We start from the raw sequence: 19492 nt of genomic DNA on the forward strand, positions 1-19492 counted from the left end.
TAATATGGAAGTTGCTAAAGAATGTTGTTAATGCTAAATCATGTATGCATGTATTCACGTTGCATGTACCCATGCATGGAAAAGGGCATGTCGCCAATAATTTGATATATTGCAGCAAGTTCATTAAACTTGCTTGCTTGCTTTTGATGCAACTAATCCACCACTTAAATTCAACAAAATAACAAGAAGGATGGATCGAGAGGCGGATGAGATAGTCTCTTAATATTTTTCTTTATATCTTAGATATTTTTTATATATTTATATTGATAATATGTTTTTGCCTTCCCTAAGATTTTATAAGTCCGTTTCTCTCTAAAAATTTATATTGAATCTAAATTTCGAGAGATTTTATTGAATGCAAAATTCAATAAAATTCAAATTAATATTATTGTATTTCTCAAGACTTGGGCTAATTGGATATAATAAATAAATTTTATTATAAATAAATTCAAATTTTAAAATTCAAACTCCAATGGAATAATAATTGATGGCACAACCCCAACAGGATAAAATGCACCATATATGAAGGGTTTGACTAAATGTGAGATAGAATGGGAGAAATAATATGGCACTGCCATGGATAAGGTACGTGGTTCATTGCAAGTGCCCAGAGTGGTGTCTTTTCGACAAGTGATAAAACTTTTCACATTATTTCATGACAAGTGCTACAACGCTGCAGATTTAATGTGGGGGTCATCATCAAAGTAAATGGATTACGAATATAGATGGACATAGTCGGATTTAAATTCGATTCGGATTAAATAAAAATTGATTCGGTTTCTTTCACTAAGTCAAAAAATCAGTTTATAAAAAAATCGGTTCGGATCATAACCGGTTTGGAGGGTCGGATGATATAACCGGTTTTGGTTTGAAAAAAAACCGATTTTTAAAAAAATCGGTTTTTAATCAAGTAAAAAATCCAGTCATCCGGATTTTTAAACCCAAACCGGATTTTTAAACCCCATACCGGATTTTTTTCCGGATAAAAAACTAGTTTTTTATCCAGTTTTTAATCCGGTAAAAAATTTGGTCGTCTAATTTTTTCTCAAATCGGTTATAATATCCGATTTTAAAATATCCGATCCGGTTTAAAAAAAACCGATTTTTTCCAAATTCGATTTCGAATATTTTTTTTTCACAAAATCAAATATTCGAATTTTTTGTACACCTATGTCTTTGGATTTTAACTACGTATCATAGGGAGAGAAAAAAAAACATAATGTTCTGTCATGTTTGGTGACATTGCACTTGACAATTCCCCCATATGTTTCGACCAATTTTAAATTTTTTTTCATTTCAGTCCCTTCCGAGAGAAAACATATGATAAATAGAGAGAGAAAAAATAGTTGATATTTAAAAATAAAATTTGAATCGATTCAATCGTGTTCAATATTTTTTTTCTCGGCAAGATAAATTTTATTAATTAAACAAACCTACATTAAGAGCATCGTTAAAAACCTCCCTAAACCTAATGGGAGGAAAAAATTACTCTTAACAAGGTACAAAGTACAAGTCCATTGACGCTTACTGGCCCCTCCACAACAATCCCAAGAGCTAATTTCACAGCATATCCGAACATAGAGCAAGACTAAACATGCACAAAAAATAGCGTACTACCAACAACCCTGTTTGAGAAGAAACCAATTGATGACACTGAAATAATCGAAATAATTATTAGGTTAATTATATGAAGTTTAATTTTTAAATAATTATTTCTCTTTTTATAATAAAAATATGTTAGCTTAATTTGGTAGAATGTCGAAATACATAAAATTAATCATAATATACAATATAATGATTATTCACCGTATTTTAATCATATAATCAAAAATTCGATCTTAACCTATAAGAATACGGTATGTTTGTAGGACCAATCATCTCTTGGAATACGCTCACAATAAGAGAATTAATCACTACTAGGAAGAAGATGGTGATGTTTGATTTTAATGTGCAAAGATTAGAATAGGAAAGGAAGGCGAGTTTTCTCCAGCTTCAAGCTTTGTGAATATGGGTTTGGCCTGGAAAACTTAAAAGGCTTAAACTTGGTCTGAAAATCGTGTTAATGGTGAGGCTCAATTTGAAAGAAGCCCATTTATCCACCAATGTCGAAAATCTGTTTCGGCCTCGAATAAAACGTAGGATTGTATTGTTCTATTTTTCACTCTCGATCAATCAATCACTCAACGGCACTGGACAAGTCGTTCCTGTGAAAAGTAAGGAATACCCATGTCGTCTCTTGTGGAGTATTCCTATGGTAAGATGCTTCATTTCATTGTTTTGTTTATCTTTTTGGTGAACACGAAGGTGCTCGGATGCCGTGAAAAGTAAGGAACACCCAAGTCTTTTTTCTTTTATTAAAAATACTATTATATCTTGTTTCTATTAGTGGAAGCTTGTTAATTGTTGAAGGAAGCAGCAAAGGCCCTGTGTTGCTGACAATCAAGTGAATGCCAACAAAAAACCAAGAATTTCCCGAGGCTCAGTGGAACTGGAGGCTCTTCAGCTAAAAGAGCTCATCATCCGACAATTCCGTTGAATCGGTGCAGAAACTGGTGTTGCCGCTGAAGAGGAAGGTCCAGCTGATTCGATTCTCTCGTGTCCTTAATTCTTAAGAGTGAATTCAGTGTTGATCTGTTGCACTATGACATCCACTTTAGTTATCTTGCACCCAGTGATGACAATGTCACATTAGAATACTTGCAAACTCTCGAGTTTGATGAACAAAGAGGAATCAGCTTGGATACAACAAAGCCTAACCTTGTTACCAAGAAGGTTTTCAGAGTATCAAACCAAGCTCTCGGTGCTTGTCGAAGTCAGTACAGATATTTCTTCAGACAGCACACTAGCTCCTCTCCATTCTCACCTCTTTGCTCAAAACCTGGGGGTTGACTCATATAGATTTCTTCAGTCAGCTTCCCGTTCAAGAAAGCGTTTATGTCAATTGTCGAAGAGGCCATTCTTCGTACAGCAGTAGCTAAACGATCCTTATAATCTTTAGACTTTGAAATTTCCTAACTGTGTTCTTATGGTTTTTGTAGAATCATATAGGCATAGAAGTAACTGTAACTTGAAAATTCATGGTCGGTTTTTGACTTGGTTCCGATTGCAGATGCCGGGAAATAATGCTTCGGTTGACCTTCAATATTTGGCGTTGTCACCTACAGGTTTTCTCGTTGTCACTTGAATATAAAGGTTTCGACTTAATTCCTTCCAACCCCTTTTATTGTCCATTTGCTTAAATTGTTTCCTCTAATGTATAACAGATTCAGATTAGTTGTGTCTGCTGGTTATATGGGATACGATGCTGGACAATTGTTAGGCCTTCTAGGGCTAAGGACAGCAGAAAAAAGGTTAATGTATAATGTCCACAATGGATGGGATGGATCGTAGAGTTATAGTTATTGAAGACTAGTGCATGTTAACAAAGTAGTGAATAGAATGTGGGGTGAATGAATCATATTTGTGCTTTGCAATTAGGATTCCTTGCCTTCAGGCTTGTGCCGCTAGCTTGTTGAGAAACGACATTCTTTAACCAGATGTGTGGTGATTCGCAAAAACAAATAAAATGTAGCTTAGTTGTTATAACGCATGTTTTAAAGTAGTTTACTTATGCACACACCCGTCTAGATTAAAATGTCTCTATTACAATAAATATCGAGTAGAAATACATGGTTTCTCCTTTGAGTAAAACAACTCAAATTTCTCCTTCGAGTAAAACATCTTCTACACTTCCAATTCATCTGTCATGGGATCTATAGTTGTATCTAAGTGGTTATTTCACTAAAATGAGGAAGCTTGTTTTGATGATATTTATTCCTGGCATTTCTGTTGCTAGCAGCCATTCGTGAAAGCGCTATGTTATCTTGATACAAGGACATCTGCTGTTGGCTTTTTGGTTGGGGTATTGGAGGGCTCCTGTAGACGTCGATGGAATTACTAGAACAACCAGGAAAATTCAAGTTCCTCAATGATGAATTGAAAGTGTAGTCAGTGCCCTTTCTACACGGTGTTTGACATTTGTTTAGCCTAGATTTTGATTCTCTTGATTGTCATTTATGACTGCCCTAAATGTGGGTTATTATGGACGAGGCAGATTTTAATTCTGTTTTAGCAAGGATCTCACCTATGACAATTTTATTTCCCATTTATGCTTTTTATGGTTTATTTTCCCAAATGGCTTTTATTATAATTGTTTAATTGATTGATGTTAACCACTATGAATTATTTCTTCACCTCGAAGTTTTATAAAATGAAGAATAAGACTGTCGTCCTCACTGCGAGGTCTACATTAGTTTTCTGGTCTCCATCTCATCTTGAAAGGAGCTGAGTTTTGTGCTTCTTCTCAAGCACTACCATGAATTATTAAGCTCTAGGTAGCCAGCTCAGGTTCATCAAAGCAATGGGTTATTGAGAGGCTTGAATTTTCATGGTTGAACTAGTAATTATCGACATCAATAGGAAACCTCCTATCCCCCTACCGATCAGCGAACAGAACTCGGCTGGTGCAAACAACCTGACTCCAATCGCTCGAGCTCCACCTCCAATTGACTTCTGTACAATGTTCCGCTTGAAGGAAGCAAGCCAAGCTGGATGGAACAGATCCACTGGTGGTAATCCCGGAGTTCCTCAAACTCAGATTTTCAAGTCTTCTTATGGTGTAGCTCTTCGGCTCCGAGATCATTTGTTTGTGCTGGTGCCAGTGCTGCCATGACTTCTGTTATATATGTTACATCTGGTAGTGTAGTAACTTGTAACCATTGGCGTTGGTATATCTTCTTTGGCATGTTTGGGATCAAATGGAGTTTGTCAGTTTAATATTGATGAATTTCAGATTAGTCAGGGTGGTCTACCACTAACCTCTCGAGATGAGATGCCTTGAAGAGAACCCATGGTTTCGGTCTTGTTAAGCTTCCAAATCCCCACCTTTGCTATAACAAATCCAGATCATCTCTATCGCTTGTTTGTACCTTTCACCAGGTCCTTCACCATTCCCAAGCACGGAAAAAGTTGATCAATCTGACAGAAGCTTGTCAACTGTTGACGGCAGCAAGAGGCCCTCCGTAGCTGATAACACAGTGAATGCCAACAAAAAACCACGAATTGCCCACGGTGTTCATGCAAGAACCGGAGAATCTTCAGCTAAAAGAGCTTCCGCTTCGTGACAATTTTGTCAAATCGACATCTTCTGCAGAAATCGGTGTGGTGCTGAAGAGTAAGAAGGTCCAGCGTGTGGTTTGCTCTGATATAATGAACTACTACTAGATCAATAAGGGAGTCGTCTTTGTTGCCTTCCTCATCATACTGATTGTGTATGGGAAACCCGTGTTCGTGCTTGAACTTTTAATGTTGCTGATATATGAGTTCTTCAGTTTGGTTTTAAACTTACGTGATATGTGTTTTGATTGATCTTTTCCCTTGCTTAAGCTTTATTTCGAGTTTGAAAACTTGTAATTGTGTTCATCACAGAATCCTATAGCTATAAGTAATTGGAACTGGAAAATCCATGGTCTGTTTTGGACTAGGTTCTGAATGTTGATGCAGGGAAACAATGCTTAGGTTGACTTTCAATAATTGGCATCGTCACCGCAGGGTTCTTTCGGGTCTCATGTTGCCTCTATCGTAACTGTTATTAAGGGTCATTAGAGGCATGGCTTCAACCCTAAGTAGAGGGATGGAATTCAAAATTAGACCCAAAAGTAAAAAAAATAGACAAATATTTAATCATGTCAAAAAATTGAACTAATCGAATCAACAAGCCTTAATTAGTAACTCAAACTTTGTTTTAAGAAAAAATTTAAGTTGATATCAAGATTGCTTGCAATACCAGGAGTGATATTAGGATGACCGTAAAGCCATAGACTGATCTCTTAACCCTGATTACGACCCCGACGGGGATCCAAGCCCCTCTCAATCTTCAGTCTCAGCCTGGTATTTCTTCATCCCCTTCAACCCAGCCCCTTAAACAAAGGGGAGACGTAACAAGACTTATAGATGTATCAGTGGTATTTAAGTTTTAACAATATCCAAGTGTGAATCTCATTGCAGGGAAGTGCCAGAACAAAGGCTAAATATGCTTTACAATTACAATGTCCATTGCAACAAAATAAACACTACACGTTACTGTACACGGATCTGACATGGATTTCAGCTCCGGTCTCATTGGAGGAGACCAATGTTTCCCGTCATTTACAAGGTGATATCTGTTGTAAAAAATGGAAAATTATGCCAAGTAATTGTATATTTGTGGGTTGTTCTTGTCCCGCTCCAGGTACTCCCTGTCGATGAGAGACTCGATTCTTTTCTTCAAATCAGCCGGTTTAATGGGAAACTTAAGTTGTTCAATGAAAGAAACGTGTTCTCAAAAATGGATATGCCCAAATGGAGCTTAAAAGCTTAGTGTCCCTTTAGGGCCTGTTTGTTATACACAATTTTCAGAATATACATCACCTGTTGGAAGAGTTCGGTTATCAAAAGAGTGTGACTCAGCACTTTCCTTGTCTTCATTATCCGGACAATAGCAGCGTCAATCTGCAATAAATCAAGTGATAATACATATATTAGACTAAGCTCCACGTGATATCGTTTTCTTTCAGTGGACTGCTAAAAAGGAAGAGAATGTGAGAGTGAAGCAAAGCCAAACCTGATACTGACGGTCTTGAAATACTCTCTCAGTGGTGCTTGTATTCTCCTCAACTGTCTCTTTCATCTGGATTGCATTTACCTGCATTTTGAAAAGAAAAGTCAGCTCGATGCTTAATATTGTAAGTGGCAATCACTGAAGTCAAATTCAGTACAAAACCATTTTATGGTAATTTAGTGGAATCATAGAGATGAGAATAACAGTAGTTTCTTACAAATATTTAGCCACCTTCAGTTTGCAAATAGATGTACCTTTATACGATAGAGAGGAGCAGTAAATCCTTCATTGAAAACGAAAGAATCATCATCTTCGACGTCCCTCCCTTTCGGCAACTGCAGCACACAAATTCAAACATAAAAAGGAATGAAAAAGGAAAGATGTTGTCACTAACTTTGCCATCACAAAAGATATCATAATGGTAATTCCAATAATATAATGGCCATACCTTTTGCAGGACTCTTACTTTCCCACATTCAAGGGACTGCAAGGTCCTCCTCAACTCCTTATCCTCAATGCCAGTAGAGTCCTTAATGTCTTGAAAGCTAAGCTTTTCAGCATAGTTGAACAACATCAGAACTACAGTCTAGTGGTTAAAAGAAAAACCAGAAATATGTTAAACCTGTCTGCTTGAAGAGAAATTACAAAAAGAGATAAACCATTACTACAGGAGAAAAATGGCTCACGAGACACCAAAACATACTTGAAATAAGGATACTTGTTTATCCCAACTATACCATTTCATCCAACCATATTACGTTTTATGTACCAATAGAAAAGACAACAATACAAAGTTAAACCATAGCATTTGTTTATCCCAACTATACCATTTCATACCTTTCCAACCACAACATCCAGAGAAGGATAGTTCATCCATATGTTCTGAAACACTCAATGAGACCCAATCTTACAATATCCATCTAAAACTATTATGCCTTTTTTGCATAGGTTGTTACTTTGGAACCCACGAAAAATTGAATACGAAATTTTTTCTGCACATTTCAACTTGAATTTTATTAGAGTTACCTCTCACTCTCAATCATCCTTAAAAGACCGGTGACAGTTTTGTGCTCAACTTCCTGAGCCAGAGAAAGATGTTTACAGAAGAGTTGCAAGCCCGTGTCCCACAAAGAATGTACATTTGGGTTTTGTTTAACATATGTTCTGTCCAGGTACAAGGCTATACCCACGAATCATCAACATCTGATCACAAAGATCTTGCCAACATTTCTTAACAAGTGATAAGAAAACCACCAGGTTAGGGCTTTGCCCAACCAAAGATCTTAATGCCGCAGATATATGTTCTTCACACACTTTTTCAACTCGTTGATACAGACTTCCTCCCATCTTGTGCAGGCAAAGATCATTGACAGCCTGAAGGGAGAAAACCCAATTATCAAGGGTCAATATTGCTCACACTGCAAATGGCTACATAATCAAAATAAAGAGAAAGGGGAAAAAGTGAGACACCTGATAAAGCTTCTCCAGGTCACAAGGATCTGGTTGCTTCAGAAATATAGCATTAATGGCCGACTTCAGTTTTGCCCATGTTTCCTCCTCAAAAATTGTAGGCAATGTCAGTTTTGCTACATAGAACCTGTAACCCCCCTCAAACCGATGCGGATAACCCGATCCGATCTGGAGTGTCACATTAGGGCCACCGGAGTGACCCACTGTAAAAATCTCAGAAAATTTAAAACTTTTATTAAAACATGTAACTAACAAATTGATTTATCATTGTTCGGAAATAAAACATGTTTTCATACTCGTATATAAAACAAAATACAATTACATGCCCCCTAATCACATGTACCATACTTTGTAAGCAACGCCGGAAAAACTCCCTTATTGATATAGATAGCTGCACTGATACAATTCTTTTAACCTGCAATGATGAGTAATAGAGTGAGCTTCGGAAAGCTCAGTAATACAGAACTACCTGATGATGCTAAAGGACATGCAGATAAATGGAAAGTCATAATTTTTTTATTGAATCAGACGTATACAAATTTTCAGAATAATCTGAGGTTCCACTGGTAGTTCATCGAATAGAATCTATGAATATCTCAGTTCATAGGAAGCATTCATAGTATCACGTTTTTAGGATATCGAATAGGATGTCTAGTGTGTTCCAACAATACAATAAAATCATAATAGGTACAATAGACAAATCATAGTCCAGTAAATCTCATAAATTCATAAAGAGTTTAACTTTTGAAAATTATAGTTTAAACTCTTTTCTTGTACACCATCAGTAATTTCCAATATTATTTTCCATATAGCTTACTCTAAGACACAGCAAAAAGAAAGCCAACCTAAGGATAAACTTTAGAGCTTGTATCCTTAAGCCCATAAGTCCAAGTTCATATAGCTTACCCTAAGCACATAGCAAGGGAAGTCAACCTAATGTATCTTGGGGCCCCAAGAGTCACATTAGGCTCATTCTGTTTATTATCTTGATCAGAGCTATACTATTGTAATTCAATCCAAAAGTTCAATTGCACCCTGATACAAATTCCATAAATCATCACATTAGATTGGTGCACCAATAAAACAGTAACCAAAGAACTCAGTGTACCTCATATTAAAACCAATAAAACAGTTCAGTAATAATTAGGGAACACACTAGAGGATCCAAGTATTTTTCAGAGGCATTTTGTAATTATCGGTAAGGATAACATGAAGCTCGTGCAATTTGATCGGATTCTAAGAACAAGGTCTTATCGGAGAGAATCGATTATTAACCGATCTAATCAGACATTTAAAGTTGATACTTTAGAATTCCACTATGATTCATGTGCATCAGGTAAGCGTTCCAGAATGCCCAGAGTGATTTGAGCTAATAAAGGAGAAACGAAGCTTCAAGACATTTACAATCCATGTTAATCGATCGGTTTATCGAACAATTCGAACTGAACAAGCTCTCTGAACTAATGCATGTTGACCCGTCAATTTACTGCTTTTTCAGAGTATTTACTCTTTAATACCAAAATTCTTGTCCATAAATCATCTTCGTAATCATCGCTGAATAGATCTTCCAATAGTCTTTATTTCATTTCCATATTTCAACGATATCAGGAAATACATACGTAATTGATTCATGTTTTATGACCCATAAGGATAATTCATCATGTAAGTTCAACAGTGTTCCCAAACTCATCAAATCACCTATTTAATCTTCAGTCATTGAGGTTACTCAGTTCGTTTATCAGTCAAGTCTATCCCGATTACTTCAGAGCTTTCCAGATAATCCAGACGTTTCTGAATTTCATTTATATATTGTACTTCCGTTTATTGGTCTTCGTGGTTGATTTGTCTAACAAATATTCATTTCTTATTATCGAATGCGACCTAGAGTTGAGTTGAGTACTTTCAAAATTATCATTGAACCACACTTGAGAAGACGAACACGCATTCAAGTAACATCTATACATTTCACGTACTGACATATACACTAGCATTGATTGCTCGGCTTTAATATGTGATCCATAACTTTTAAGAGCAATACCATATCCAAGTTTATTTGGATTCCTTAATTAATCCAACACTTCTACTAATTTTAGGTCATAAGGGTATTTTGGTCATTCTGGTGCCCAGTTTTATTCTATTCTTTTCAGAGCTCGAGGATATCCAATCATTCCTGAGCTTGGTAATATTCTTGAGTCTTTTTCATTACAGGGGTATTCTGATCATTTTACAGATCCGGTGTATTTCAATTCTTTCCTTCAATTCTGTCTTATTATTTAATTCCAACTTATCATTTATTCCAGACCTTTCAAATAATTCTTACAAAAGAGCACCCTCGATAATTTATTCTTAACTCGAAGATTTTCAGATCGATTGTCTTCTCAGATGTTACCAATAGGTTATCAGAAATTTTATGTACAAAGACAGGATCTTAACAATTAAATACGTAATTCATTGAGTTAAGTACAAATCCTCTAAGAACTTTCTCATTCAGGGTCAACTCGAGCTATTTTTTACCTTTCAAGGGCATTTTCGTAATTTTTTAACCAGATGATTTTGGTATTAACTCTTAACGAGCATACTTATAATTTAAAGATCCTATGGTTAGTTGTTTCCTCGAACATTCTCTGATCTTGAAATGATTCCTTAACACTTTTATCTTGCAAAATCCCTATTGAGGTTAAAAACCGGTTATCCATAATTTCCAAGTAAAACTAACATTTCTAATGCACATCAATAAATTTATCAGATCAATATGTCTTTTCAGATTTACTAATCCACTTTCAGGGACAATTCTTGTCATTTTCCAACATAAGGGTAATTTCGTAATTTTACCTAATCGAAATATTCTCATAATTTCTCATATAAGTACCTTTAACATTTAACCTTTGATGATATAAAATATAAGTTACAAATCCAAGGCTGATTTCTTTATCACTTATCACAAACTTGTAATTTAATTATAACAATTCCTCAATCTTTTATATTAGTCATTCGATCCGTATTCAGTTATAGAATTTCTACCACATTCATATCGAGTGAATAAATTATTCAACTCCACAAAAGTGACCAACGTTATCTTATTCATGCATTTACCAATATCAACATGTTCCATAAAGCATAAAGAGGTAGTAAAATATTACCTCGATTTTCGTGCCATACTGATCGACCATTAATTTCCATTTGAATGCCCTCGATCTTGAAATCAACTTCCAATAATTCCTCAGATGCATATCAACAGAAATTACAAAAAAAAACGGAACTTAATTCCGAAAAACGAATCGAATTGGGTGATAAATCAGTCAAAAACAGCTTACCGAGTTCGAATTTGACGAAACAAACTTCAGATTCAGGACGTCAACCAAAATATAACTCTTAAATTTAATCTCACCAACTTGATTTCTAACTTCCATCTTTTTCTCATGAACACGGACCATCCACCGTACAAATACGACTTCAAATAATTTTCCTTTCCATAAAAATAAATTATTAGAATCTAATTAATAATTTGGGGACTCAATTTGCAAAATTAAAAACTTGAAGAGCCAATAATATTTAATTACTAACACCATGGACTAAATTATTCTTATTTAAACCATTATGTCATAATCATAATAATACGAAAGCTAAAAGACAAGATTAAGTTTTATTTTAACAAACTTGGATGACTAACCTAGTAATTTCGCCTTCCTCATTTTATCACATACTCAAACTGAAACCAATGGAATGCAAGAATACCTCCCCAGTATACCAATTTCCGATGGCTCAAAGCACCGACTCAAATGAGCTAATAATCGATCCTCGGCGATGCTGTTTGATACGTTGACTTTCAACAAAGGTTTTAGCCTCTCATCGGTTCAACAATCGCCGATTAATTGCATATCTAAAGCTTGTAACCATTGAAGAACCCTATCATCTCTATCGTTCTGTAGAAGCAACAAATCCACGTCATTTTCATCAACGAATATGTCCGTCAATCGTTCCGCGAGTCTGATTCAATTCCTTATCTCACCGTTTTGTCTCGTGCCTGATCCAGATCGAACGCCACACGAGGTCTGAACAACACCTTCCTTTCATTCTTTTGATATGTTTCTTGATCTCTTGAGCACAAGCTTCACCGTGCATGTAAACTTTCAAGATAACCTCTTGAGGTTATTGAGCAGATTCTCCTTTAGATTCATCTCCTTTCTTTGCATCTTCTTCAACCTTTTTCTGCTCCATGGTCCTGACAAAGATTAAAGAGATTTGACGAGGCTTATCTTGGGTCAACTATTAAAAATGTTCGTTACTGTTCCGGCTTACGCATGACTTCGGCACTGCTCGTGAAATCGACGAACTCGGCTCGGTGATTGCTTAACAGCTCGGACCCTCTCTCGACCACTAACTGAAGGTTCTTTTCGGTGTTTTTGTCGATGTTAACAGCCCATATTAGCTTCTTCCTGCATATAAAATTCTGCTTTGATGTCCTGTTGTGAAATCCGCTCACTTCCGCCGCATCCCCTAGTCGATATCGGTATAGCCCAGTAAAAATAGTGAGGTCAATCTCATATTCTTGTCTAACCTTGACTTGTGACAGTAGAACAGGTTCATCTTCAATGAAATCAATGCTGCCCAAACTCGAATCTTGATTCAGGTAGTAGAGAAGGATCCAAGTTAACCCCGATGAAGTTGTTCCTTATGAAGCTGCTGTACAGGCTGGAATTTTGAGTGGTGAGGGTAACGATAAGGTTCCAGACAATGTCATTATTAATCTAATCCACTCAACAACTTGTCCTCTTTTACCTACTCTATCCTCATCAATTTGTTTAATAATATAAAGATATGATAAAAATAATTATTTGCCAACTAACTTCATATCATTTCACATATTTAAACTTAAAGAAATCTAACCCCATATTGGGGTGTGACAGAACCATGAGAAGTTAAAGTTGTATCAGAAACCCTTATGAGTATATGTTCAAAGTATTATCATCGTTAGCAAATGCAATGCTGTTCTAGTTTCTTATAATTAGTTCATATAAACAATATATAATCAGATTTGCATAGAAAACCAAAAATACTTCAAACCTGATTACAGTTCCTTGCAAGTAGACTTATTAATATGAAATATCAATACCTGCTAACTAAAATCCATATTTAGCTATTTGGAAAGATGAAGTAACTAATTATACTTATGCAAGCACACATCAAATATATGCTTACAAAGAAATAGGTTTCAATTTACACAGCCTAAATGACACAATCCAATTTTAATTAATTAGTGTTAGCTCAGTATAACAGTAAAAGCAATAAACATAAATTTGCCTATCCTAAGATCTTAAGACCCAAAAAAACCCCTAGTTTCCAAAATTCAACTCCTCTAATCCCCAATTTTTTAATTCAAAAACGACCCAACAACCAAAGCCACTAAATTGCTAAGATCAAATTCTCTAATTAAATGAAAATAAGAAAATCTTATATAAAAAACCCAGATAATAAATTATACAAGAAATGAGATCAATTAAAAGGAAACAAAAACCTTTAACGAGTTTGATGACGAGCTTTTTGGCGGGTTGAAGTGGGATAGCCTTTTTGCGAGACAAAATAGCGGCGGCGGGAGCACGGGCATCGTCGGACTTGGAATCATAGTCGAGGGCCATAGACGAATGGTCCAAAACGACGTCGTTGTCGCCTTGGTTGTTGTGGTGGTTGTGAAGGCAGTTCTTATTCGGGTCGAGAGAGCAAGCCACGGCTTGGGACCTGGCTTTCTTCATCGGTGGCTGAAAGCGAGAAGAAGAAGAGGAGGATGAGGGGGAAGCAGCGGCGTTGGAGCTGAGAGAGCGTTTGGTTGGGGGGAGAGACATGAAAGTGATCAACAAAGCATTGTAACAATTTCCAGCTTCAAATATTTATTTAATTTACCTTCTTCTTTTTCTTTCTTTCTTCGCCCTCTTGATGTTTCTTTTTTTACGGTACAGGAAGAAGATATCGAGAAGGCAGCGAGTGGTTGATTGATTTCACAGGGAAAAAGAGAGAAGAACAAAAAAGAAGAAAAACAATCACCCTTTGCTCTGTGTCAATGTTTGATGGGTGCCTGCTGGGCTATTGTAGTTGGACCAATTGGGCCATTCGTAGTTGGAGTAATTGGTTTTTTAAGCTGGTCCAGTAACCATAGGTGGGTTGTGGATATTTTCGCATAATATCAATAAATCTATGATAAAATAATTATTTTGATCTTTATTTTTTAGATTATTTTAGTCACTGATATTTTATTTTAAGGCAAAAAGATCCCTCTATAAATCAGTTAGTTAATAAATGATTAATACTCCAAAATAGGAGCATTTTTATTCTAAAAGGAAATGTCGAGTGACAAAATGCTCAAAAAAATAAAGACTAAAGTAACTATTCAATCAATGTTAGGAGTCTTTTTGCTTTAAAATAAAATGTTGGAGCTAAAGCATTCGAGAGAATATCTGCAAAAATAATCATTTTGATAAACGTTTGAGCCAATGGCAAATCCACCCTTAGATCAAGGTAGCACGTGCCCACCTTGAACTCCGAATTTTCTTTGGTTAGTTACCTATTTTATTGAATGTGCCCACCTTAAAATTTTATTTGTGACAACCTTATACGAAAAATTTATATTATTAATATATGTGTGACTAACCTTAAAAGTATTTTTGAAACTGTCACTAATTTAAACTAAGGAGTCTATTAAGAATCTGTCACTAATTTTTTTCTTTTGGGTAAATATCTTTCATGATTTTATGATTTATAAAAGATAATTACCCTAAGATTTGTGATTATTTCAAATGAAAACATTTTTAAATTTGAATTTAGGTACCTTTCGAATACACAATTATTTAATTATGTATACCAGTCTAATCGATACTCGGTACGTCGAAACCGTTCCCCGTAGCTTCAAATCCGTAGTTCAAAGGCTTACGGGCAAGGATTGTTGCGTCTCTTGGATACATGAGAGCTCGTTTTCCTGTAGGAAAACGGAAGCAAATAATGTTCCTGGACTTATCTTTTAAAGACTTGGTGGAAACCGGCAGCTGAAGGGCCATATGGCACTGCCGTCACAGGCAGCGACTATAGTGGTGGTCCTGATGGCGGCGGCAGTGGTGTTGATCGTGTTTCCACGTTAACGAAGGACTTGTCTTTTGAAGACTTGGATGGGCTGATCTTGGAGGCGCCACCATTGTACGAGTTGAACTGGTTGTGGGCGGCCGAGTACTAGCTAGAATTCGCATTATATCCAGAGTTTTGTATTAGGTTAGATATGCTTAGGGTGGCAACGGGCCGGGTATTGGTTCCCCGTCCCTGTTTAAAAAACTCGTATATGTCTCTGTTTAAAAAATCACGAAGATTTAAACGGGGATCCCCATCGGGTAATCGGGGGAAATCGCGGGGAAACGGATATCCCCTTTTAGCATAAACGGTTATTTAAACGGGTATCGGGCCGGGTATCTAGCCAGGTATATATATATATATATATTTAAATTAAATATATAAATATTATATATATTTTTTAATTTAAATTAAATTTATTAATATTATATATATATATAATTATTATTATTATTTTTAATATTTATCGGGCCGGGTATCGGGCTGGGTAATCGGGGCGGGGATTACCAAACTCGTCCCCGTCCCCGTCCCCGTTTAGCATAAACGAATTTTCCCCGTCCCCGTCCCCGTCCCCGTTAAGCATAAACGGTTTTTCTCCATCCCGTTTAATTTAGTTTTCAGTTTTTCCCGTCGGATTCGGGTTTTTTTGCCATCCCCTAGATATGTTGGTGCTGGGGTTGTTGATAAGTGTGGCGGTCGGAGATCCCTCGACTCCACGGCATGCGTGAGCACACACTAGGTCTAAATTACAATATGCTCTTTTTCTTTTTACCCAAAGAAATTATATAAGATTAAAAAATATTCAATCCTATTTAAAAACTTTCATCGTGCTAGTTTGACTTATCTTAATATCTTTCCTCAATATTAAAGATAAGTGACGAATTTAAAAATAATATTTAAATTGGATAAATATATTAACAACATAAAATATGTGAATACAAATAAAATTTTGGTAAACATAATCAGTAAAATAGATAATTAAAATTAAAAAAAAAAGTCAAATTTCATACTCTATGAATGTTTAAATTTAATAAATTAACTGAGTCTATTCCCATATGTAATGGGGTGAGGGGAAGGTATGTTTAAATTTAATAAATTGAGATTTATTCAAAGAACATCAATATTTAATTATAAAAATAATCAATTTAATTTTTTTTTAAATCGATTTAAACTAAATCAAATTTAACTTAATATAAACATAATATGAACATACCTCCACGTAAGAATAGAAAAGTTTTGAATGAGGTATACCGTCTAAGCTAATCTATTTTAATAAAAAAAAATTGCCAAGAAAAAAATACGAACATATGTATAATGCTTTAACAAAACAAGTGTATATGTATGATAAATTTATTATAAAAAATAGTTAGTGGGCTAAAACTTGTCATTAAGCCTGAGGGTTAAAGGTGTTTAGGGCTGGGATAAAGCCTGATTTCAGAAAATATTTTAAGTTTAGGTTCATCCAATGTGTTTAAGTTTTTAAGGAAGCGTTGATATTCCTGAAGACTCGGATTCGAGTACCGTACATGTTAGGAGTTTGAGCGTTCGATATCAAGAGGGAGAGTTATCTTTGAATAGATATTGTCTTGTACTTACTCCATATTAATAAAAAAAATAAACTCCATAGCCAATAGCCAATAACAATTCTTGCTTTTCATTTCTTCCGATCGACTTATCTTATCATGATAACTTTTGTTACGATATTTCACAAACCAAAGTAGACCTATAGTTGGGTAGATGATTCTTTGGATAATATATTCTAATGTTATCTCGGTTTGAACAACTTCGTCCGTAAAATATACGAAAATTTATATAGAATTGAGATAGAACATTTATTCCTTGAGACAACGTCATAATGTTAAAAAAGAAAATCATGCATTGAACCTTCAATGATCAATCCCCTTTTCTTTATTCCATGGATCTTTGCCTTCCATTATTTAATGCCATAATATCTTTAACAAAAAAGCATATTTCTTTAGAAATCTTCTTTACGAGAATCTGTATCACTTATAGTCTTATAATATTGAAGTGATTGCTTTGGCCTTGAAGGGGAGTCGGATTCGCAAGTAGTCTTATCGTAGGTTTATAATCCTAGTTCGAGGCCATGGATATTTTGATTTTTTTTTTCAAAATTCTAAATCTCTTCAATAACTAAGAATGTTGGGCACATTTTAAGACTTGTGTGATTTAGTTTCTTTCGAGTTGTGTTTGTGCATTTGGATGGCTGGTGATTTGACTCCTTGGAGACTTAACTATTAGGCCATGGCTAGCCGCCTAAGTTGACCAAATTTACGACAGTTCAACTTTGCATGTAAGAAAAGGAATGAAGTTCTACCTCACTTGTGCATGCATGGCTTACTTGCACATAACTTAGACGTCGGTTTCACCCTAGAGTCAACTTAGCCACCACTTACATTTGAACCCAACTCGTCAAAAGGAAATTAATAAGAAAGGTAAACATTTTAGTATTCCATACACCTTGCCAAAGTCCATCGTAATCGGATTCAAAAATTTAAATGGAAGATGACAAGAATTGACGGGGCATTGATGAAGAGTCTTCTATGTCAACCGGATATGGCTGCCGACAGATGGACACTAATTTAGGCATGTGCTGTAATAGAAATTCGTAAAGCCTCTTCTTTTGACTGTTAACAGATTTCCCTGCCTGCGTGTAGATGAAATGGAAAGCCAGACCTGTTTCCTGGAAAAATCTAACAAGGATATTTCATTTTCTTTTTAGTAATGTCCACTTTAAGAACAAAAGATTGAAAAGAACCCTAACTTAAGATAAGCACGCTCATCTTTGTAATAAAAATTCAACGCGTTACGTATGCCATTCCTTATCCACTCCCCCAAATATTGCTTTTCAATCCGGTTTCTCTCTCTTAAAAGTGGAATTAATCCAATTCCTTCGTGTTGTTATGCGTAAAATATACTAAGATGTAATGAATTCAGTGGGTGCCGATATGCTCTAATTACTAGTTAAATAACATTTTATAATGATTAATTAGGGTGATAATTATCATTATGTTATAAAGTTTATTGAGCGATGAACTTATCAAGTGATTTCAGTGGTTAAGGGGAGTGTAGTTATTCTTAGAGGTTTTAGATTCGGGCAGCTATAATTACATGATATGTGTATATTGTCAATGAATATGAAAGATTATAAACATATACTATCTTGTAATCAAGTCCAGACTATTTCAAAAAATATATATATTATTGGGTAATTTTAATAGCAAAAGGGAACATTGTTCTCCCTATAAAACTCGAGTTCAAACAGTTGCGTTATAAGATGTTTGTTGTTAAGTTAAAAAAATTCTAAATATATATTATATTATAATAATTGTCTATTAAAAAATTTATCATTATATCATGTAATGGTTAATTCCCCTAATAATTATTAGGAATGTGTAACTAATTCTAGGTTCCATCATTTCAATTTATTAAGATTGACAAGTTAATTCATGTACTTTAATTTGTTAAAATTTAGTCCTCATATTTTATAAAAGGTAATAGGTTAATTTAATTGTTATAAACACGTGATTTTGAATTGCCAATTTTTAGGTCTCCATGGCTTCATTTATCATTATTGTCTAATTGGATTAACTATGCAACTTTCATAGGATATGAGAATCAAATCTTGAAAAATTAAAACATAAGGATCAACTTCTCAATTTTAATAAAATAGAGGGATGGAGTTCATAAATAATAAATTATTAGCCTCATGGTGCACTAGTGAATGCTATTGCTCTTACAAATTATCCAATTATATATTATATAACAAGACTAATACATTTGTCAAATGGAGGAAAGATTAGGGTATGACTAATTTCAAAATGGATTATATCCAAAGTATAAATTTTTGCTTGATAAATACAAAAATATAATTGATTGAATATATTTAAAGTAGAATTTGTTCATCATCATCTATGGATATTGGCTAGAATAAACAACAAGCTTGTAGTACAAGTTTTAAAAACTCAGTCACCAAATGAAAGTACAGTCAAAGTTAAGTGGGTACCAATGTGGTTTACCCTGAAAGAAAATGGTAGAAAGTGGTATATACTTAATTAACCATTAGTGGGATTTTAGGGTTCCTTTCGTGTGAAGCAAGTGGGTGGGGGCAATTGTGTAATAATGATAAAACCCTATAAGAAATTGTCAGAAGTTTGGCTTGCGTTGGAAAGGGACAAGCTGGTCCAAAACCCAAATAAATACCCCATAAGATAAGCTGATCCAAACAAAGGCAACTTTTAAAATCTCTCAAAATCA

The 19492-nt window shown here is 35.1% G+C and overlaps 1 protein-coding gene and 1 pseudogene across 3 annotated transcripts; both read right to left on the reverse strand.

Moving 5' to 3' along the window:
- Window positions 1-5992: 5992 nt before the first annotated feature.
- Window positions 5993-9518, reverse strand: LOC120205854 (annotated as a pseudogene).
- A 1874-nt stretch (window positions 9519-11392) lies between these two features.
- On the reverse strand, window positions 11393-14129 carry LOC120205975 (cullin-4-like). Of its 3 annotated transcripts, XR_005524071.1 has the most exons (5): window positions 13623-14129; window positions 12407-12799; window positions 12117-12329; window positions 11778-12030; window positions 11393-11573 (listed from the first exon to the last, which is right to left on the reverse strand). XR_005524071.1 is itself a non-coding variant. In XM_039205728.1 (2 exons), exons 1-2 carry the CDS (start codon window positions 13945-13947, stop codon window positions 12780-12782), a joined length of 345 nt encoding a protein of 114 aa, XP_039061659.1. In that variant the 5' UTR covers window positions 13948-14129; the 3' UTR covers window positions 12362-12779. The 3 variants fall into 3 exon arrangements, 1 of the variants encoding a protein (XP_039061659.1); XR_005524070.1 differs by having other exon boundaries at window positions 11778-12329; XM_039205728.1 differs by lacking the exons at window positions 11393-11573; window positions 11778-12030; window positions 12117-12329 and having other exon boundaries at window positions 12362-12799.
- Window positions 14130-19492: the final 5363 nt, after the last annotated feature.

The sequence above is a fragment of the Hibiscus syriacus genome, unplaced genomic scaffold (genome assembly GCF_006381635.1).
Source record: "Hibiscus syriacus cultivar Baekdansim isolate YM2019G1 unplaced genomic scaffold, ASM638163v2 tig00013285_pilon, whole genome shotgun sequence".
Classification (NCBI taxonomy): domain Eukaryota; kingdom Viridiplantae; phylum Streptophyta; class Magnoliopsida; order Malvales; family Malvaceae; genus Hibiscus; species Hibiscus syriacus.

Excerpts from the sequence above, each read along its gene's own strand:
- LOC120205975 (XM_039205728.1), bottom strand. The coding sequence starts at position 13,947 with ATGTCTCTCCCCCCAACCAAACGCTCTCTCAGCTCCAACGCCGCTGCT. Across the intron at positions 12,800-13,622 it reads CGTCATCAAACTCGTTAAAG|CCTGTACAGCAGCTTCATAA; the intron begins GTTTTTGTTTCC and ends TCAAAATTCCAG.